Source organism: Stomoxys calcitrans, chromosome 2 (genome assembly GCF_963082655.1).
Source record: "Stomoxys calcitrans chromosome 2, idStoCalc2.1, whole genome shotgun sequence".
Lineage (NCBI taxonomy): Eukaryota > Metazoa > Arthropoda > Insecta > Diptera > Muscidae > Stomoxys > Stomoxys calcitrans.
The window spans coordinates 51,765,350-51,788,719 of NC_081553.1; the positions used below are offsets into that span (position 1 = coordinate 51,765,350).

Here is a 23,370-nt window from a genome sequence, read left to right on the forward strand (position 1 = left end):
GTGAAGTCAACGAAGTGGATTGATACACTGGCTTACTGAGCTGTAGTAGGATTAGCTAGATGACTGTCATTTTTGGTGGCCGGTGATACTTCGAAGTCGAATATGGGGGTTGAAGTTCAAGGCTGACTTTTAATACAACTGCTATTAGGCACTTGGGGTTTGTGATGAGGATCCATGCGAAAGGTCTTTTTCTAAGGAAATTGAGAATTTAGAGGGCGCTGTTTGTACAGTTCTACGAGCTTGAGAGGAATTACATGTAGGAACAGACATAGTAGACAAAGGACATCAGATTTCGGCAGAAAGGCTAAAATTACGAAATATCTTGATTGTCGCAAAATTGGTGTGTTTGGCCCGCTTGTCTGTCCCTCAAACTCTCTATCAGATATGATCACACTACAGTCATAAAAATTCCCATGTGAAGGTAATTTTCGGCATAGATCCAAATTTTTTCCATAGTCAAGGGCCAGATGGGATCATAATTGAATATACCTGAATAAAATAGTTTCTCAATTTAAGGCTTTAGAAATTGGAACAAGAAATAAAGCGACAGTGAGTTTCACTAGACCCCTCGATTCGAAACGAATATGGTCAAGATCGCGCTTTATTTTCATTACGAGCGATTAAATTCCTTAAGCCTACAATTTGTCCATTTCTGACACCATTCTTGACAGTGATTTGAAAATAACTTCTGTCATCCTTGCCCAATATGGCAGTTACGCCCAATTATGGACTAACCTAATATTTGGGCGTAACTATCATTAGACCGATATCCCGTTTTAAGTACTCAGAATTCAGCCCATTACATGCTGAATTCTCACTCATTTATCGATTTCGATAAAATTTGGAACAATAAGACAAATTATAGCTTTAAAATTTCAGACCAAATATTGTCCAGTTCGGACCATATAGAACGATTTTCCGATTTATGGTCTCGTATTTATTTGGAGGCCACCGTAGCGCAGAGGTTAGCACGTCCGCCTATGACGCTGAATGCTTGGGTTCGAATTCTGGCGAGACTATCAGAAAAAAATTTCAGCGATGGTTTTCCCTTCTAATGCTGGCAACATTTGTGAGGTACTATGCCATGTAAAACTTCTCACCAAAGAGGTGGCGCACTGCGGCACGCCGTTCGGACTCGGTTATAAAAAGGAGGCCCCTTATCACTGAGCTTAAACTTGAATCGGACTGCACTCATTGATATGTGAGAAATTTGCCCCTGTTCTTTAGTTGAATGTTCATGGGCAAAATTTGCATTTGCATTTATTTGGATATTGAGTAGTTTCTGTGCCGTCGTAGCGCAACGCATTTCGAAGCCGTCGTAGCGCAACGCATGTCCGCCTATGTCGCTGAATGCCTGGGATCGAAACCTGGCGAGAGCTTCAGAAAAAAATGTTAGAGATATTTTACCCCTCTAATGCTGACATAGAGACCATGTATAACCGTCTCCCTAAAGAAGTATCGAACTGACACCCCTTTCGGACTCGAAAGAGGTCTCTTATCGCTGAGCTCAAACATGTATCAGACAGCACTCATTTTAATATGTGAGAAGTTTGCCTCTGTTCCTCAATAGAATATTCATGCAAAAATATCCAATTTTGCCAAAGCTTTGTCGTCTGGGCGGAAAAATCATTTGAACTCTACAAGTAAACGGGATTGGATGGCGTTCTCATTGCTTTGGCGCAGAGAGCGAAACCATTTGTTATACGAATCCTTGGTAAGATTCTTAAGAGCTGAGTTTTGCTGTACAACGCACCGACTAAGTGACGGGAGGTTAGGGTGTTGTTTTTTTTTTATCCTAAAAGCCATTTTTACCCAGAAATAATAAAATCTCCCATCCTTTGCGTCCTGGAAAAACTGAAACATTTATTTGGGACCATCTTGACCATTCAATGTTATCAGCATGTGTAGAGTAAGGAACGTTCGATTTACAGTGCTTGCATAATGTGAAATTGGACTCCGCAAGGGGTGGGGGTTATCACTTCTGTTGTGGCTCCTGGTTATAAATGAGTTTTTGATCTCCTTCGAGAGGTAGACGGTGAAAGTTGTTGACTACGCGGATGGCTGAGCCATCATTTTGGTTGACTGTGTCTTCTTTAAGGTGTTATTGAGGATGTAGTCTGGATGGGCGAAGGCCGCTGGATTTTGTGTTAAAACCCAGAAAGATTGAGCTGATACTTATCACCAAGTGGAGGAGACCTGAGCGCGATTCTTGACCAGTAGCTAAGTTGGAGAACTTCGAAGAAAGGGCTAAAAGACGACTGAATGCTACCTACTTCCGTTGCAACTGGATAGAAATTAGTTAGGGGCATAGGCTAAGGACCCACAGTGGGATGAAACTGAAAAAAGTAAAAAATATGCCGTATGAGAACAGGCGGTGGTATCTCTTGGAAATTTGGAAGGTCACCGGCCTTGTGTTAAAGGCAGAAAGACTGAGCTGGAACTTCTCACCAGAAGGAGGAAGCGTGGCACCTTAAAGAGACCTGGGTGTGATTCTTGGCCAGGAACTAAGTTGGAGAGTCCTGAAGAAAGGGCCAAAAGACGAATGAATGCCGAAACTTTGCACAGATTGTTTTTTTTTTGTCCATAAGCAGTTTAAGTTCGAAGATGGGCTATATCGAGCTATCGAGCCCCCATATAGACCGATCCGCCAATTTAGGTTCTTAGGGCCATAAAAGCCACATTGATTATTCGAATTTAATGAAATAATGGACAGTCCTTCGACATCCTTCGTCAATTTGGCTCAGATCGGTCCAGATTTGGATATAGCTGCCATATAGACCGATCCTCCGATTTAGGGTCTTAGGCCACATTTACTATCCGATTTTGCTGAAATTTGGGACAGTGAGTTGTATTAGGCCCTTCGACATCCTTCGTCAATTTGACCCAGATCGGTCCAGATTTGGATAAAGCTGCCATATAGACCGATCCTCCGATTTAGGGTCTAAGGCCCATAAAAGCCACATTTATTATCCGATTTTGATGAAATTTGGGACTGTGAGTTGTCTTAGGCCCTTCGACTTCCTTCGTTAAATTGGCCCAGATCAGTCCAGATTTGGATATAGCTGTCATATAGACCGATCCTCCGATGTAGGGTCTTAGGCCAATAAAAGCCACATTTATTATCCAATTTTGATGAAATTTGGGACAGTAAGATGTGTTAGGCCCTTCGATACCGTTCTTTAATTTGGCTCAGATCGGTCCCGATTTGGATATAGCTGCCATATAGACCGATCCTCCGATTTAGGGTCTTAGGCGCATAAAAGCCACATTTAATATCCGATTTTGATGAAATTTGGGACAATGAGTTGTCTTAGGCCCTTTGAGGTGTTTCTTCAATTTGGCCCAGATCAGTCCAGATTTGGATATAGCTGTCATATAGACCGATCCTCCGATTTAGGGTCTTAGGCGCATAAAAGCAACATTTATTATCCGATTTTGCTGAAAATTGGGACAGTGAGTTGTCTTAGGCCCTTTGAGTTGTTTCTTCAATTTGGCCCTGATCGGTTCAGATTTCGATATAGCTGCCATATAGATCGATTTCTCGATTTAAGGTTTTGGCCCCATAAAAGGGGCATTTATTGTCCGATGTCGCCGTAATTTGGGACAGTGAGTTAAGTTAAGCCTCTTGTCATATTTCTGCAATGTGGCACAAATCGGTCCAAATTTGAGTATAGCTGCCATATAGACCAATCTCTCGATTTTGGGTTTTGGGCCCATAAAAGGCGCATTTATTGCAGATTTCGCCGAAATTTGGGACAGTGTTAGGCCCTTCGAAATTTTTCTGCAACTTTTCCCAAATCGGTCCAGAATTGAATATAGCTGCCATGTAGACCGATATCTCGATTTAAAGTCTTGGCCCCATAAAAGGCCTATATCCAATTTCAGTGAAATTTAACACAGTGACTTGGGTTAAGCTTATCGACATCCGTGTCGTATATGGTTCAGATCGGTTTATGTTTAGTATAGTCACTGTACTTATTTGTGTTTGGTCCAAATCGGAACATAATTCGATATGCATTGCTATGGGACATAAGATATGCAATTTTCACCGGATTTTGATGAAAAGTGGTCTACATATATACCCGAGGTGGTGGGTATCCAAAGTTCGGCCGGCCGAACTTAATGCCTTTTTACTTGTTTAAATTGTGATTTGTATTGTTTATCAATATACCGATTTAATTAACCTCAAATGTTTGCCTTTATTTTCTTTTCTATTTTTATTATGTACTAATACTCTCAATATCCTTAAAACACGACTTTATCAATGATAAATAATCCATTACTTCCTTTGTCCTTCACTTTTAGACTTTTTTTTTTATTTTATCCCAGTAATGTCTGGGCAAAGAAAATAAATTAAAAAATCTAAAGAGGAATTCATTACTCACCAAAGAACACATTGAACAAGAACAACAACTTCTTTTTGCGGAAATCAGAGATGGACATGTTGATATAGGGTTTTTAGTTGTGGTGAAAGAAAGCAAAGATTACTCTGTAAAGATAAGAAAAAAACCAAAAGAAATTGCAATGAAAAGCAATTACAACAAAATGGCATTCGTATATACATATATTCATTTATTTAAGTATGTCTATAAATATTGATGAGCTTATTTGTTTTTAAGGATATTAAGTAGCTCCAAGTGGGAGTTTAAGAAATATGATTAACTGTGTTTTTGAGTTTAGAAATATTTTTATAATAACGAGAAAAGAGCGTGGTAAGTTCAGCAACTTTCGTTGCCAATCAGCGAAAACTTATTTTTGTACCCAATCTGGCTTAAATTTACTCTCTTATCAGTCGACCTATATCATTTTGGAGTAAATATATCAATAGCCGGCTTGCATATATTGGGTTGCCCAAAAAGTAATTGCGGATTTTTCATAGTCGGCGTTGACAAATTTTTTTCACAGCTTGTGACTCTGTAATTGCATTCTTTTTTCTGTCAGTTATCAGCTGTTACTTTTAGCTTGCTTTAGAAAAAAAGTGTAAAAAAGTATATTTGATTAAAGTTCATTCTAAGTTTTATTAAAAAATGCATTTACTTTCTTTTAAAAAATCCGCAATAACTTTTTGGGTAACCCAATAGGTTATCTTAAGCATATTTTTTATGAAATTTAGATTTATATTTTCCTTTTCCTTAACAAGAAGGCAACCATATGAAGAAAAACACTTTTAATTGACTTCATCGAATATATGTGGGTGTATGTGTGTAAAAAAACAACATAAATCATAAAATGATTGTTTGGGGGGTTGTTTTGAGTTAAACAACAATCATATTTTATGCATGAAGTTTGTGTTGTTAAATGCTGGTTAATAGTATCTCATGGGATTTTGAAAGGGTTTATTTTTATGTTGGTCTGTTATAAAAATGGGATAAAACATTTCATTGTGGGCCAGTGGATGACTTTGATAGGGCAATGTTGGCAATATTTTTTTATTTCTAAAACATATAAGCATATCGATTAAAATACTGAAATGCAGCTGCAAAAAAATAAATTTTTAATTTTTATCCATATTTATAGTGAACTAGCTGAGCTCGGCCCACTACGCCTAATTTCTGTTGATAATGTATTCCAATTACCAGGATTTTTCTACTTTAAAATACTTCTCATTTAAACCCCACATTGCAATGGTCAGTAAAAGTTCTGCCTGGGTGTGTGGTGAACCCCGTATGACGACCTACATTTATTTGTGTCCCCAGACTAAATAAATCATACAGTGACTAATTAGGTCATTATGATTGAGCGACTGATTTGGGGTGAGATTATCCGCTAGGTATATGAGAGGAATAAATATATCAGATTCACAGTCTACAACCTTATAACTTTAATTTGAACCCCACATTGTCATGTTTGGTTTATACAGCCATTTGGTGGAGTGCATCCATAGGAGGGTTGTGTGCCTCAACCCATCTGCCACTAGAGCACAAATTTGAATGAGACACTCCACTCAAATATATCTATCACTTGGCCCAAATCGGTCCAGATTTGGATATAGCTGCCACATTGACCGATATCTCGATTTAAATTCTTGTCCGCATTAAAGGCGCATTTATAGTCCAATTTTGTTAGGCTTTTCGACATCCGTGTCGTATGTGGTTCAGATCGGGTTATTTTGAGATATAGCTACTAAAAAGACTAATATTTTGTTATACACAATTGATCAATGACTTGTTTCATTTCCCTTTTTGTGTGGTATTATCTCCTTGCCAGCTAGATGCACATTTTATTAGATTTATTTTTCATGAAGGTCATTAAATAACAATAAAGGCATATTGAAGTTTTTAGTTTACTCTTTTCTTTATTATTATTCTCAGAATAAAACATAAAAGCATTTATCATTCCCAAGATATCCATATTTCCGGTTTTTACTGCGCCATTCATATTTATGTGCATTTTGAAGAATGACTTTATGCTGAGTGTAATTTCATAAAGGAAATGCATCAACTCTCTAACAACAATGGGGGTAGGTGCAATAGAGAGATATGAAGTTTATGATTGGTGGTTTACGTAACTCCTACAGAACTATAAAACCTTCAAATTTTGTTTTAAAATTTAATGACCACCAATAATTTGTATAATTTGTAGTGGAGAATAAAAAGGGCATAATAATAAAGGAGCTCCAACTGATTGTTGTTCATTTTTAATCATTAACTTCTGGCAACCTTGGTTTATGCCCAAACGATAAAAAAAAGCATTGCAAAGAATGCTCTGCGTAAACTGATAGTGCAGTGCATTAAATGTCAGCTCATAAAACTGCTGGATGATAACAATAAACTCGCTGCAGTGCAGTGCAGAAAGCATTTCATCAAGAATGTGCATGTGTACTGGCATGTAGATACATATGTGTTATATAATTGGCATAAAGAAGCTACATATGCATTAATTTTAATTTTTTTTTTTTTAAATAAACTGAACTCACATCGCAATACCAAAAATGAAGGAATGAAAATAATGTTGTTCTTCAATGTCATGTGTACATTAAAAGAGGTTTGAATATTCATGAGCTTCTTGTGTTTATTCTCCATTTAAATAAGTTTCGTTAACGATTGGCTTTAGCTTAAAATGTGCAACAATTTACTTTCCCACATGAAATATCATGAAATGAATTTTAAGTAATGGTAAAATTGAGAAGCGTTTAGCGGAAGAGGCAGAGTCTTGCTTTTACTAAAATTTATCAATGGAATTTTTTCTCAATACTATTGGGTTGCCCAAAAAGTAATTGCGGATTTTTCATATAGTCAGCGTTGACAAATTTTTTCACAGCTTGTGACTCTGTAATTGTATTCTTTCTTCTGTCAGTTAACAGCTGTTAGTTTTGTCTTGCTTTAGAAAAAAAGTGTAAAAAAGGTATATTTGATTAAAGTTCATTCTAAGTTTTATTAAAAATGCATTTACTTTCTTTTAAAAAATCCGCAATTACTTTTTGGGCAACCCAATATTTTTTGAAGACATTTTTTCTAAAGACTAAGTGAATAGCAAAAAAAAAAAAACGCATTAACGAATTGGATACCCAGCACCATGGAAAAATGTTTAACACTATTTTGTTAAAACTCTATTATACCATAGTTTTAGCCAAACAGGGACCGATATCCAAATCTGAAACGATCTGAGCCAAATTGAAGAAGGATGTCGAAGGGCCCAACACAACACTGTCCCACATTTCGACGACATCGGACATTAAATGTGCCTTTTATGGGCCCAAAACCTTAAATCGAGAGATTGGTCTATAGAGCAACTATATTGAAATCTGAACCGATCTGAGCAAAATTGAAGAAGGATGTCGAAGGGCCTAACACAACTCAGTGACCTAAATTTCGGCGACATCTGACAATAAATGCGCCTGGGCCCAAAACCTTAAATCGAGAGATCGGTCTTTATGGCAGCTATATTCAAATGTGCACCGATCTTTGCCATACTGCAGAAGTATGTCGAGGGGCTTAACTTAACTCTCTGTCTTGAATTTCGGCGACATGGGATAATAAATGTGGTTTTTATGGGCCAAAAACCTTAAATTGTTAAATCGGTCTATATGCCAGCTATATCCAAATCTGAACCGATCGGGGCCAAATTGAAGAAGAATGTCGAAAGGCCTAATGTAATTCACTGTCCAAAATTTTGGCAAAATCGGACAATAAATGCGCCTTTTATGGGCGCAAGATGTTAAATCGAGAAATCGTTTAATATGCCAGCTATATCCGAATATGGACCGATCTGGGCCAAATTGATGATGAATATCGGCTGGCATTGGGGGGCGGACCCTCACCCTTACCTCAATTTTCAAAAACGCAAGATCTCGGAGATGGGAGCACCGATTTAAGCGAAATTTTGTATGCCATCTTATGGTATTCCAAAAACATGAAATTGATATTCAATTTTTGGGGTCATATAACCTGGGGGGACGCCCCATCCTAAAACCCACACGAACGAACATGTTTACCGATTGGGACAATATGGCTATCAAATGAAAGGTATTTTAGGGTAGAGAACGAACTAGGTATACAAATTTCACCCAAAGTGTTTAGGGATAGGGTCCCATTCCCCTAAACCTCCAACCGGACACTATAACCGCTTTGAGCAATATGGGTATAAAATAAAAGAAAAAAAAGAGGGTAAATTAATTAAAAGACATTTTTGATATTTCAATAGGTATGCAAAATTAAGGTCTAACTAGATTTCGACTTAGGTTCTTCGTATAAAAAATTGTAAGCGGGGTATTATGTAATCGGTTCCATCCGACTTTTACGTTTGTTATGTATTTTATTTTTTTGTTATGTATTTTATGATACAAAAACATTTTGGAGGTTACTTTGTTTACTGCTACCTGGTCACAACTTCAAAGTTCAATGCATTAAAGTCAAATCCAATTCATTATTACCATTACGTACCTTTAAACCATAAAATTTTTATGTATGAATATTTTTTTTTAGTGAAATAAGCATTTACTCCCATAACGCTCAATCTACATTTAGTAGCAATTGTTACACAAAATCTTTTTTTATTTCAAGTAATGTAAGTTGAATTTTTTAGTTCAGAGAATTGGATATGAAACCCCTAAACCAAGGGCTTCAATCAATATTATGGTTTAACCAACCGGCTAAGAATGGAATCCCACGCTAAACTTGCCAAATCTTAGCAATTTGCATTTTAACCACAGCCGCGTAAAAGGCATTCTAAGACCAGGGTTATCCATCCTGACACCTTATGTGATTACTTTTTAACTAAAATTGCCCTTTGTTGCCAATTAGCCGCTTTGAATGCTTTAACCTCAAATTTCATTTTGTCCCAGTTCCATCACAAAAATTAAACTTAAATCCTTTTTTCTTTGTAAAAAAATCCTTAACATCTTGAAATTACACATCCTTTGAGGCACTGCCAACACAAAAAGGTCAATTTCAAGGAATTTAATATGCAATAAAAGCCCACAAGAAAAATTTTATTTTATATCAGCCTATTGTCATTTAAAGATTGTTTTCTTTCTAAAACAGCTACAACCACTACCATATATACATTGCTCTTCGATACATTTCCTCTTCAGACGACTAGGGTATATGCATTAACATACAAACATACATAAATCCTTCGTGGCTTTTATGTACTTTTTACATTAAAGAGTATGTGTGTCGGTGAATGGGTGTGTGTGTGTGGGGTTTTTTTTTTTAAGTACAAGGAAAACATGACGAATTGTTTAACAGTGTCTTTTTGATCCTTTTGTGTGTGTTGGCAGAGAACAAACAAAAGACACATTTGCACCTTTTAGGAAAATGCATCACCACAAGGCATATGAGTAGCAGTAGTACCCAATGCACACACACACAAGCAAACAACGTTTTGCTTGTACGTTTAGGAGATGACAACGATGATGATGATGAAGGCGAAGGAGACTTGTGGCAAGCTTATGACGAGACAATGACAGAGACCTAGAAAATAAATGTGTTTGAGGAATAGTTAAAAAAAAAAAATATTTGGAATGTTGGGTCAGGTCGATTTGATTGCACCTAACACCAGAGATCTACTGTCATTATAGAGCATAGTGACACTGCACGCAACCTGGACGTGAAAAATCGATTGACCCGCTTGAGTATTGACCCGATTGACCTTGATTGAATCTGGTAACAGATACAGATAGTGTCCTTAGGATATAAAATGAACATTGTTCATACCTGCTGGTCTACGGCAAGGATACCACATTATGGGTTTGCAATGGCGGTATAACATTTATAAGGTCAGCGTGCAAGTAAACCCATCTGAAGAACAACACATCAGGAGGATCCGATAGGTTAACAGCAGAACTATTTAAGACCAGAGCCGAAAAGACATGAAGAACGCAAATCCAATGATTGAAACTTTAGCATACAAAAGCGTAACTGTCAGGAAGTCTTACCAATTCAAACGATCAAAAATTGCAAATTTGGCCATGGATATTCTGCTAAGGAACAGGGGCAAACTTCTCACATATCAATGAGTGCAGTTCGATTAAAGTTTAAGCTCAATGATAAGGGGCCTTCTTATTATCGCCTGTCTGAACTCCTCTTGGAGAGTAGTGTTTACATGGCAAAGGACCTCACAAATGTTGTGAAATTAGGATGAGAAAACCACCGCTGAAATTTTTATACCCACCACCGAAGGATGGGGGTATATTCTTTTTGTTATTCCGTTTGCAACACATCGAAATATCCATTTCCGACCCTATAAAGTATATATATTCTTGACGATCTAGTCATGTCCCTCCGGCTGTCTGTTGAAATCACGCTACAGTCTCTAAAAATAAAAATATTCAGCTGAAACTTTACACAGATTCTTCTTTTTCCCATAAGCAGGTTAATTTCGAAGATGGGCTATATCGGACTATATCTTGATATAGCCCCCATATAGACTGACCCGCCGATTTGGGGTCTTAGGCCAATAAAAGCCACATTTGTTATCCGATTTAGCTGAAATTTGGGACAGTGAGTTGTGTTAGGATCTTCGACATCCCTCGTCAATTTGGCCCAGATCGGTCAAGATTTTAATATAGCTGGCATATAGAACGACTTCTCGAATTTAGATCTTGCGCCCATAATAGGCGCATTTATAGTCAGATTTTGCCAAAATTTCGGACAGTGAGTTACGTTAGGCCCTTTGACATCCTTTTCCAATTTGACCTAGATCGGTCCAGATTTGGATATAGCTGCCATATAGACCGAACCTCCCATTTAGTGTCTTAGGCTCATGACAGCCACATTTATTATCAGATTTTGCTGAAATTTGGGACAGTGAGTTGTCATAGGCCCTTCGACATCCTTCTTCAATCGGTCGGTGCAGATTTGGATATAGCTGCCATATACACCGATCTTTCGATTTTATTTTTTGGGCCCATAAAAAGCGCATTTATTTTCCGATTTCGCCGAGATTTGGAACAGTAAGTTGCATTAGGCTCTTCGATAACTTCCTGCAATTTGGCCTAGATCGGCTCAGATTTGGATATAGCTGCCATATGACCGATCTATCGATTTATGGTCTTGGGCCCATAAAAGGCCCATTTATTGTCCGATTTTGCCGTAATTTAAGACAATGAGTTGTGCTAGATCCTTCAACATTCTTCTTTTATTTGGCTCAGATCGGTCCAGATTTCGATATAGCTGCCATATAGACCGATCTCTCGTTTTAAAGTCTTGGTTCCATAAAAGGCACATTTATAATCCGATTTCGCTGAAATTTGACACAGTGGCTTTTCGACGTATATGATTCAGATCGGTCTATATTTGAATATGCCTACCAAAAGGACCTATTTTTATACCCACCACCGACGGATGGGGGTATATTCATTTTGTCATTCCGTTTGCAACACATCGAAATATCCATTTCCGACCCTATAAAGTATATATATTCTTGATCAGCGTAAAAATCTAAGACGATCTAGCCATGTCCGTCCGTCTGTCCGTCTGTCTGTTGAAATCACGCTACAGTCTTTAAAAATAGAGATATTGAGCTGAAATTTTGCACAGATTCTTTTTTTGTCCATAAGCAGGTTAAGTTCGAAGATGGGCTATATCGGACTATATCTTGATATAGCCCCCATATAGACCGATCCGCCGATGTAGGGTCTTAGGCCCATAAAAGCCACATTTATTATCCGATTTTGTTGAAATTTGGGACAGTGAGTTGTGTTAGGCCCTTCGACATTCTTTGTCAATTTGGCTCAGATCGGTCCAGATTTGGATATAGCTGCCATATAGACCGATCCTCCGATTTAGAGTCTAAGGCCCATAAAAGCCACATTTATGGTCCGATTTCGCTGAAATTTAAGACAGTGAGTTGTCTTAGGCCCTTTGACATGTTTCTTTAATTTGGTCCAGATCGGTTCAGATTTGGATATAGCTGCCATATAGACCGATCCTCCGGTTTAGGGTCTTAGGCCCACAAAAGCCACATTTATTATCCGATTTTGATGAAATTCGGGGCAGTGAATTGTGTAAGGCCCATCGACATCCTTCGTTAATTTGGTTCAGATCGGTCCAGATTTGGATATAGCTGCCATATAGATCGATCCTCCGATTTATGGTGTAAGGCCCATGATAGCCACATTCATTATCCGATTTTGCTGAAATTTGGGATAGTGAGATGTGTTAGGCCCTTTGACATATTTCTTCAATTTGGTCCAGATCGGTTCAAATTTGGATATAGCTGCCATATACACCGATTTTTTGATTTATGGTTTTGGGCCCATAAAATGCTCATTTATTGCCCGATTGCCCCTTGACATACTTCTGCAATATCGCACAGATCGGTCCAGATTTGGATATAGCTGCCATATAGACCGATATCTAGGTTTTAGGTTTTGGGGCCATAAAAAACGCATTTATTGTCCGATGTCGCTGAAATTTGAGACAGTGAGTTTGTTTAGGCTCTTCGACGTCCTTCTTCAATTTTGCCCAGATCGGTCCACATTTGAATATAGCTGCCATATAGACCGATCTCTGGATTTAAGGTTTAGGGCCCATAAAAGAGGCATTTATTGTCCGATTTCGCCGAAATTTGGGACAGTGCTTAGTGTTAGGCTCTTCGACATGTTTACGCAACTTGGCCCAAATCGGTCCAGATTTGGATATGGCTGCCATGTAGACCGATATCTCTATTTAAAGTCTTGGCCCCATAAAAGGCGCATTTATAATCCGATTTCACTGAAATTTGACACAGTGAATTATGTTCGGCTTTTCGACATCCGTGTCATAGTTCAGATCGGAATAAGGCATATGAGTATAAGGTATGAAATTTTCAACGAATTTTGATGAAAGGTGGTTTATATATATACCCGAGGTGGTGGGTATCCAAAGTTCGGCCCGGCCGAACTTAACGCCTTTTTACTTGTTTGTTCTACAAAACTGAACAATGACTTGTACTTATTAGGCCACTCAATAGCCGTGTCGAATTTGGTTCAAATCGGATCATATTTCGATAAAGCTGTTATGGGGGCATAAATTATGCATTTTTCACCGGATTATGGTGAAAGGTGGTTTACATATATACCCGAGGTGGTGGGTATCCAAAGTTGGGCCCGGCCGAACTTAACGCCTTTTTACTTGTTTTCGTTCAATTTTTCAGAAATAAAAGGAAATTTTGCCGTTAGAAAATAAATAAAAAAATAGCCATATCATCGATAGTGCAACTGATATTTTGCCAGCTCTACCTTTAACCTGTAACTGTAAAGCGATCGGTTTAAAAATTGCAAGTTTCTCGTGCTCGTTTTCGATTTCCAACAACCGTGTTAAGTATTGTAAAAATCGGTATATTGAGTAGTTTTTTAACTTATGTTAGAAAAAGTACGTCTTATGCATAGTGTGATTATTAAATAAATAAATAAATAAGTATATAATTTTATACGACGATCATATAGTAAAGTGTCGAACCCGTAGAAGCCTTAATTGTTGTCCCAATTTGGCTGAAATTTGGCACATAGGGTTTTGTTTTGACTTTCAACAATCCTGCCAAGTTCGGTCTAAATCGGCCTTTAACCTGGAAATGATCCCATATAAACCGGTCTCCCGATTTGACATCTTGAGCCGCTGGAAATAGCAATCATGGTCGAATTTGGCAGAAATTAAGCATGTAGTGCTTTATTGTGACTTCTAACGTAGATGATGAATATTGTCCGAATCGGTCTATAACCTGATATAGCTCCTATATAAACCAATCTTCCTATTAGTCTATGTCTTCATGGTCGAGGGTTCCCAAGATTCAGCCCAAAACGGAATTCACACATTTTTACTTATATTTGATTCAGAGGACAAACATGTGTGAAAGTAACCTTTGCTCGATTTGACCAACTTTTGTCTTGACTACTGCTCTGAGTCGGCCAAAAAACGAGTTTCAAACTGCATACAAATATTGGGTTGCCCAAAAAGTAATTTCGGATTTTTCATATAGTCGTCGTTGATAAATTTGTTCACAGCTTGTGACTCTGTAATTGCATTCTTTCTTCTGTCAGTTATCAGCTGTTACTTTTAGCTTGCTTTAGAAAAAAAGTGTAAAAAAGTATATTTGATTAAAGTTCATTCTAAGTTTTATTAAAAATGCATTTACTTTTTTTTTAAAATCCGCAATTACTTTTTGGGCAACCCAATATTTAATGGAGTTCTCATTTCTAGTTTGAGACATATGCCAGCATAGACTTGGTAACGTTTTGTGCCGGATACCCCCTATAAGATGTTACAAAAGTCTTGATGTAGCCCACAGACCCATTTCCCTTTACGGTGAGTATCAAAAACCACGTGCATCAGTTTTAGCTGCCTTTCCCTCTCTTTCTCTCACACACACACACTCTTAGCCCTTTTTCGTCATATAGACAAATTTCCTCTATAAAACTAATGCTACACACACACACACACAGTTATAAACCCCAACAATGTTTAAGCGGGCAATCTCAGAAATTGCTCACTTAAAACTTGTCTCGGAAATTAGTTTGAATGAATTGAAGGTCTTTGGTCTGTAATGTAAACCAAAAATGTCAATGTGTGTGTGTGTGTTTTAGTTTGAGGGGAAATTACAATGAGATGTAGCAGTAAAGGCAATGAGGGAAAATGTTTATAAAAGCAAAAAAAATTGCAAGCGTAAACTGCAGCATTCATTATTGTGCATGTGCCATGCTTTAACTTAATTTAAATTGCAAAATTTTTTTTTAATTTTTCTCAGTTATTTAAGCTTTATGGTTTTTAATTTTTCCCTCGCTCTTGTTTTTGCTGTTTTGCATATGCGTTGTATCTTCATATTTTTTTCATTTTCCCTGCGGCCATTTGTTTAGAAAATTAAACAAACAAAAACAGAATTCAATTATTTTGTTTATCCCAGTTTGCATATAATATTAAATTAAGTAGTTTAGCTTTTTATTATAGTTTAGAGAGAGAGAGGAGTATGTGTGTGCACATGTGTCTATGTGTTTGAATTTCTGTTTATTAATATTGGATTTTTTTTTTTGGTTTTTTCTTGTTTAATGCTAAAATTAATGTTCAACATTTAGTTTTAATTTATCATCTCCATCACCAGTTTTTCTATGTTCGTTTATTTTTTTTGCATTTTTTTTCCAATTCCCTGATATGTCATAAGTTTTTAATGGGATTTTTATGCTGCACTAGTATTTTTGTTTTGTTTTTGTTGCTACATGTATCTACTACTGAAACTATTGCACTAAAATATTTAACACATTAAAAATGCGTAGAGCAGTACTAGGAGCACACGTATGTGAGTAATTCCTCTTGGAAATTCTATACGCTTGAGTATAAGCAAAATATTTTTTGTTTAACCAAAGTTGGCTTTTGTTTTTAACACTAAAAGGTTGATTGTTTGTTTATACCCTGCTGCCGCTGCAGGGTATATGCGAGAAAATGTTAAGATATATCTTACAGACGATATGGCTGGGTATGGGGAAGAAGTTATTTAAATGACTTTTCTAATACTTGACTTATTCCTTGCCATTTATCTTTTATGTATTGCATGTACATAAGCTTTAAATGTGAGTTTTTGAAATTTAAATTTTAATATGGGTTTTTAGTAAAAATTGCAGCTGCTTTCGTATATGGGACTTATATCAGGGTATTATATCAGATTGAAACCATTTTAATCTCAGATGTTGGAAATTTTAATCAAATCCCGAAAAATTGATGAAAATTCTGAGGGCTCAAGATGTCAAATCGATCGACCATTTCATATGGAACTATTAGCCGAATCGGGCCCGCTCCGCTGCACCTTCTTTAACTTTCTAACATCCGCTGCCTCTCTTCTAGCCTCCAATACCTTTCATTTGATACCCATATTGTGCCCATCAAACCACTTTCCGATATGAGTGAGGGTTCGCCTCCATCCGATATTTAAAAATTATTTTGTCTTCTAGCCAAACGTATGAAAATGAAAATTTTAAGAAAATCGGTTCAGCTAACTATCGTATAGTCATAATGGATCTAATGGCGTTTTTGAGGGGTGGCATGACCCCCTATAGTTTAATCGGATTTTATATGCCAGATTCGAAATCTACTCCCGAATACCTTTCATTTGAGGCCCATATTGAAATGAACGTCCAATATGTCTGTTTGGGGGAGTTTTTAAGTTGAGGCGGCCCGATGGGACCTGGACTCAAATTTTAATACCATATTCGCATTCTACTCTTCAATATCTGTCCCCCTTCCGATACCGAAAAATTATATAGCCTATGTTTCCTTCCAGACCAACCTACACAATATGCGAAAATTTCAAGAAAATCGGTTCAGCCACCTATTGTATAGTCACAATGGGTCTAATGGCGTTTTTGAGGGGTGGCATGACCCCCTATACTTTAATCAGATTTTGTATGTCAGATTCGAAATCTACTCCCGAAAGCTATCATTTCAGTCCCATGTTGAAATGAACGTCCAAAATGTCTGTTTGGGGCAGTTTTGGGGTTTTTAGTACCATATTCGTATTCTACTCTCCAATATCTTTCATTTGAATCCGATATTGTCCCGATCGGTCTACTTTTGATTTTGGGTTGTGCTTTTGCCATGAGGGGGAGAGTCTGTCCCCCTTCCGATACCGAAAAATTATATAGCCTATGTTTCCTTCCAGACCAACCAACACAATATGCGAAAATTTCAAGAAAATCGGTTCTGCCGTTTTTCGGTCTATGCGGAACAAACAAACCGAGTTCCATATATCCGTGATTGGCTAATGTGACCATTTTTTGGTGACCCCCTGTACTTCGATATGAATTTGTATGCCAGATTCGTTATCTACTCCCGCATACTTTTAATTTAATACCCATATTATCCTTATCTGTCCACTTTTGATTTTGGGTGGTGTTTTTGGGGTAATGGTGGAGGGTCCGCCCCCTTCCGTTATCAATAAATTAAAAAGTTTATTCCTACTTCGTGACCATATTCGTAATCTACTCCCGAATACCTTTCATTTGAGTCCCATATTGTCATGATCGTCAAATAAACCTATTTTAAGGGGTACTTGGACCCTACTTTTATTATGAAATTCGTACTCTACTCTTGAATCCCATATTGTCCCGATCGGTCCACTTTTATTTTTGGGGTAAAGGGGATTTTGAAATATGTGACAGTAAGTTGCCTTAAGACCCTCGACAACGGTATATGATATAGCCCTGATCGGACAATATCTTGATACATTCCCGCTTGTACGCCTAAGGGCACAAAGCCGTATTTATTACCCGATTTTGAAATATCGCACTGTGAGCTGTGTCTCGATTCCTCCAAATGCTTGCACCATTTGTAAGGAGGAACGACATGTGGAAACTTCTCCCCAAAGAGATGTAACACTAAGGCACACCATTCGGTATCAGCTTTAAAATCGGTCGCTTATCATTGAGCTTAAACTTAAATCGGACAGCATTCATTGATATGTGAGGAGTTTGCCCCTGTTCTTTAATGGAATGTTAATGACCAAATTTGCATTTGCAAAATATTTTATGGCCGATGGTCTATATACGGGTGATAGATCTTTATGGCAGATATATCCGATATGGATCAAATTTGCCATGATATTTGAGGGGTCAGAAGGCATCGAAGCGCAGAGTCCACCTACGACGCTGAAAGCCTGGGTTCGAATGCTGGCGAGAACATAAGAATATATATTTAGCGGTGGTTAACCCCTCTTAATTCTGGGGACATTTGTGAGTTGCCATGTCATATAAAACTTCTCTCCAAAAAGCTGTCGTAATGCGGCACTCCGTTCAGACTCGGCTAAAAAAAGGAGGCATCTTATTATTGAACTTAAACTTGAATCGGACAGCAAGTAGTAGGCCCCTGTTGCTTAATGGAAAGCAAATTTGCAAATTTTGCAGACACAACTCACTATTCCAAATTTCATCAAAATCAAGCAGTAAATGAGCCTTTAGCACTCCTGTATGTTTTGAAGGTCTGGTAGGCAGTGGTAGTGTTAAAGTCAAAACCCGCAAAGGCAACCTAAGCGACACAAAAAAGTCTATAGACCTATTAATATAGAGTAGGACACTCTGTGAATACAGATGAGATACAAATAGCATGTATATATAAAATAAAAGGTAGTTTGGTGGTGACCGCCCCGCATGAGGATATGGCGGTGTGTATTGACATCGAGGTGGCCTTCAACAATCTGGGGATCGACACACTGTTCCAATTTTTAGACCAGTAGCTGGTAGACCAGGCCCAGGCCTCGTAATTTGGCAGGAGGGATCTTCTTATGACTCTTAATATTACTTATGAATTCCATAGAAATCGGTTCAGATTTAGATATGGCTGTCGTATATGTATATCGCCCGATTTTCACTTCTAGAGCCACTGCAAGCGCATTTATTGACCAATCTTGCCAAAAATTTGCACAACGCTTTCCTAGACGTCTACCTTAATATATGAGAATTTCGCTCGATATCGGTTCAGAATTAGATATAGCTCCTATATATATGTTCGTCAGATTTAATGTTGCCATTTGTCAACCGTAGTTAATAAAGTTTGAACATATTTGCTCGAAATTTGATACCGATTGTTTAATAATCCGCCAAGGTCCATCAAAAATGGCTCCGAATTGGATATAATAAATGCAAAATTTGCCCATGAACATTCCAGCAAGGAATAGGGGCAAACTTCTCGCATATCAATGAGTGCATTCCGATTCAAGTTTAAACTCAATGATAAGGGGCCTCCTTTTTATAGCCGAGTCCGAACGGCATGCCGCAGTGCGACACCTCTTTGGAGAGAAGTTTTACATGGCATAGTACCTCACAAGTGTTGCCAGCATTAGAAGGGGAAAACCACCGCTGAAAATTTTTTCTTATGGTCTCGCCAGGATACGATCCCAGGCCTTCAGCGTCATAGGCTAACCTCTGAGCTACGGTGGCCTCCGAATTGGATAAAGCTCCCACTTTGTACCAATAGTATAGGTTTTGGGTATTATACAGTAGGCACCGCCCCACTTTTGCCCTTCCTTACTGGTTTTAAAACTTAAACAGATTAAATCTTTAAATTTCTAAACAATTATCCTTGAGGAAAATATCACTTAAATCTTCATACAGCTCCCATTTTGTCGATATTTAAAAGACGCTACAAGGCCTATACCTAATTTCCATAGAATCGCCCATACACTAATATGCCATAACTGCATATGGTAGATTCGCTGGCTTTTAATTTCCATAGCTAGGGGGATTTTGATAGTTTCAATTACAAATAACACCTCCATGCATTTGAGAGCAGCAGCAGCACGGCAGCGGCAGCTGCATGTAATTTTCGCAAATAACCCAAAAATCTATGCGACAAAGGAGGCAACAATTGTTTTAGACTAAAGCCAGCGTATGTGCGAGTGCTAGTGTGAGTGTGTTTTTTATGCAATTTGCTTAATTACACATCATAATTTTTAAATTGCACCAACACCACCATGCAATCTTACACATGCACATTTTGCGAACAAATAATGTTTTGGGAAACAAATTTCAACAGCTTACACACACACAGTCAAACAGAAATTTGGCAATGTGCAAATACCGAAAAAGTGCAAGAGACACTCATACGTACTCACATTAAGAGTAAATCACATTCAAACTAAATCTCACTCACACACACACACACACACACACATACCCAATAGTAATGGTAAAACGAAAAACAAACTATGTGTGTAGTTTTTTTGAGCATGACTATTTAAACACCATCATATCCACTACAATTTAAAATTCTCTTTTTGTCTTTATAGGGGGGTTTAAGGAAAAAACCATCCTCTTTCATCTTCTCTATGGCAGTTGGCCCCGAAAAACAATCACAATAGTTGTTGCTAGAGCACAGTGGTTTATTATGATGAATATTATATCTTAAACAAATATTGACTTGTATAAAATTTTATGAGTTTTGTTTTGGCATAATTAAAACTAATTGAAAAATTTGGTTTGGTAATTTGCATTTTAATTGCGAAGAGATTAAGATAGACATCAAATGGCATTTTGCATTGTTCATAATTTTATATAGTTAATTGTTATATGGAATGCCTAAATGGAGCAATCACAATCAAGGTGTTATGGTGGAGGTCATTTGTGGCGGGTTTTGCATATCATTTATTATTACGATATGAAACTAATGTCCCATATTTTACATCATCAAGAACTTTAAAACTAAAGGTTACCTTATAACGCATCAATAACGGAGGGACATTGGTAAAACGAACTAGTAATTCGGAGTCTGAGAGGTAAAATCTGCCATTGAATACCAAAAAGTTTATTTCTTCTAACTTTTAATGCCCTTACACCATGTATTATCTTTAACCGGTCGTCATGATATGTATTTGGTATTTCTCTTAATAGGACCAAAAGAAAAAAATGGATTGAATGCGTTTCTCCATCGGAAACAAGTAAAAAGGCTGGGCCCAACTTTGGATACCCACCATCTCGGGTATATATGTAAACCACCTTTCGTTAAAATTCGGTGAAAAATGCATACCTTATGCCCCATTGCAGCTAAATCGAAATATGTTCGGATTTGGACCAAATACTTATAAGTACAAAATATTGATCGTTTTAGTAGCTATATCTAAAAATCAACCGATCTGAACCATATACGACACGGATGTTGAAAAACCTAATATAAGTCACTAGGTCAAATTTCAGTGAAATCGGATTATGAATGAGCATTTTATGGATCAAGACTTTAAATCGAGATATCGGTCTATATGGCAGCTATATCCAAATCTGGACCGATTTGGACCAAGTTGCTGTAAAATGTTGAAGAACCCAACACAACTATCTGCCCCAAATTTCAGTGAAATCTGACAATAAATGCGCGTTTTATGGCCCCAAAACCTTTTATCAAGAGATCGGTCTATATGACAGCTATATTAAATTCTGGACCGATTTGGACCAAATTGCAGAACCATGTCGAGGGGCTTAATTTAACTCACTGTCCCAAATTTCGGCGACATCGGACAAAAAATACGCCTTTTATGAGCCCAAAACCTTAAATCGAGAGATCGGTCCATATGGCAGCTATATTCAAATCTGAACCGATTTTAGCCAACTGAAAAAGGATGTCGAAGGTCCTAAGGCAGCTCACTGTCCCAAATTTTATCGATATCGAAAATTAAATGCGCCTTTTATAGGCCCAAAGCCTTAAATCGAGAGATCGGTCAATATGGCAGCTATATCCAAATCTGAACCGATCTGGGCCAATTGGAAAAAAGATGTCGGGTGGCCTAACACAAGTCACTGTCTCAAAATTTGGCTAAATCGGATAATAAATGTAGCTTTTATGGGCCTAATACCCTAAATCGGCGGATCGTCCATATGACACCTATATCCAAATCTGGACCGATCTGTGTCATATTGCAGAGATGTGTCGATGGGTTAGGTTAACTCGCTGTTCTAAATTTTGTCGACATCGGACAATAAATGCGCCTTTTATGGGCCCAAAGCCTGAAATCAAGAAATCGGTCTATATGGCAGCAATATCGAAATCTGGACCGATCTGAGCCAAATTAAAGAAGGATGTCGAAGGGCCTAACACAACTCACTTTCCCAAATTTCAGCAAAATCGGATAATAAATGTTTTATGGGCCTAAGATCCTAAATCGAGAGATCGGTCTATATGGCAGCTATATCCAAATCTGAACCGATCTGGGCCAAACTGAAGAAGGATGTCGGGTGTCCTAACGCAAGTCACTGTCCCAAATTTCAGCAAAATCGGATAATAAATGTGGCTTTTATGGGCCTAAGACCCTAAATCGAGAGATCGGTCTATATGGCAGCTATATCCAAATCTGGACCGATCTGACCCAAATTGAAGAAAGATGTCGGGTGTCTTAACGCTACTCACTGTCCCAAATTTCAGCAAAATCGGATAATAAATGTGGCTTTTATGGGCCTAAGACCCTAAATCGGCGAATCGGTCTATATGGGGGCTATATCAAGATAAAGTCCGATATAGTCCATCTTCAAACTTAGCCTGCTTATGGACAAAAAAGAATCTGTGCAAAGTTTCATCTCGATAACTCTATTTTCAAAGACAGTAGTGTGATTTCTACAGACAGACGGACGGACAGACGGACGGACAGACGAACGGACAGGCGGACGGACAGAAGGACGGTGAGACAGATGGACAGGCAGACGAACGAACATGGTTATATCGTCTTAGATTTTATGAATATACCCTCATCCTTCGATGGTTGGTATAAAAAGATGTCCCCTTTATAGGATGGGACGGTCTAACGGATATATCAAATTCTTACATTTTGTTTATCCATGACGCTGGGCATCTAAAACTTTAGCCGTTTAGGGTGGTATTTATACCCCAGCCCGGCAAGGCAAGTAATGAGACACCAAAGGCCTACGGACCTATAAGCCTTACGTCCTTTCTACTCAAAACCATGGAGCGTATTGCTGATACCATGTTAAAGAATAGGACATCCAGCGAACTGTTCAAATACAAACAGCATGCCTATGTCAAGGGAAGGTCGATGGAGACTGCAGTGGACGAGGTTGTGCATAAAATAGAAGAATCCTTCGATACCAAACACACTGGCGGTATGCATTGACATCGAGGGGGCTTTTAAGAATGTGCGGACCGACACATTGATCCAATCCTTAGACCAGTATCGTGTAGATCGGGTCCTTAGAGAATGGATAAACCATACGCTAAGAAGCAAAAATGCAAATTTTTTGCAAATTTTGCCAATAAACATTTTACTAAGGAACAGGGGCAAACTTTTCACATATCAATGAGTGTAGTGCAATTCAAGTTTTCAGCTCAATGATAATGGACCTCCTTCTTATAGCCGATGGCATAGCACCTCACAAATGTTGCCAGCATTAGAAGGGGAAAACCACCGTTGAAAATTTTTACTGATGGTCTCGCCAGGATTCGAGCCCAAGCGTTCAGCGTCGTATGGGGACAT

General features: G+C 37.9%; 1 protein-coding gene across 1 annotated transcript in view; it reads right to left on the reverse strand.

Moving 5' to 3' along the window:
* LOC106082133 (calexcitin-1) overlaps nt 1-23,370 on the reverse strand; it is a 124,945-nt gene that overhangs the window by 60,392 nt on the left and 41,183 nt on the right. The window contains exon 2 of the mRNA XM_013244474.2: nt 4,386-4,489. Coding sequence (XP_013099928.1) covers nt 4,386-4,443 — 58 coding nt within the window. The 5' untranslated portion in view covers nt 4,444-4,489. The remainder of the gene's footprint in view (nt 1-4,385; nt 4,490-23,370) is intronic.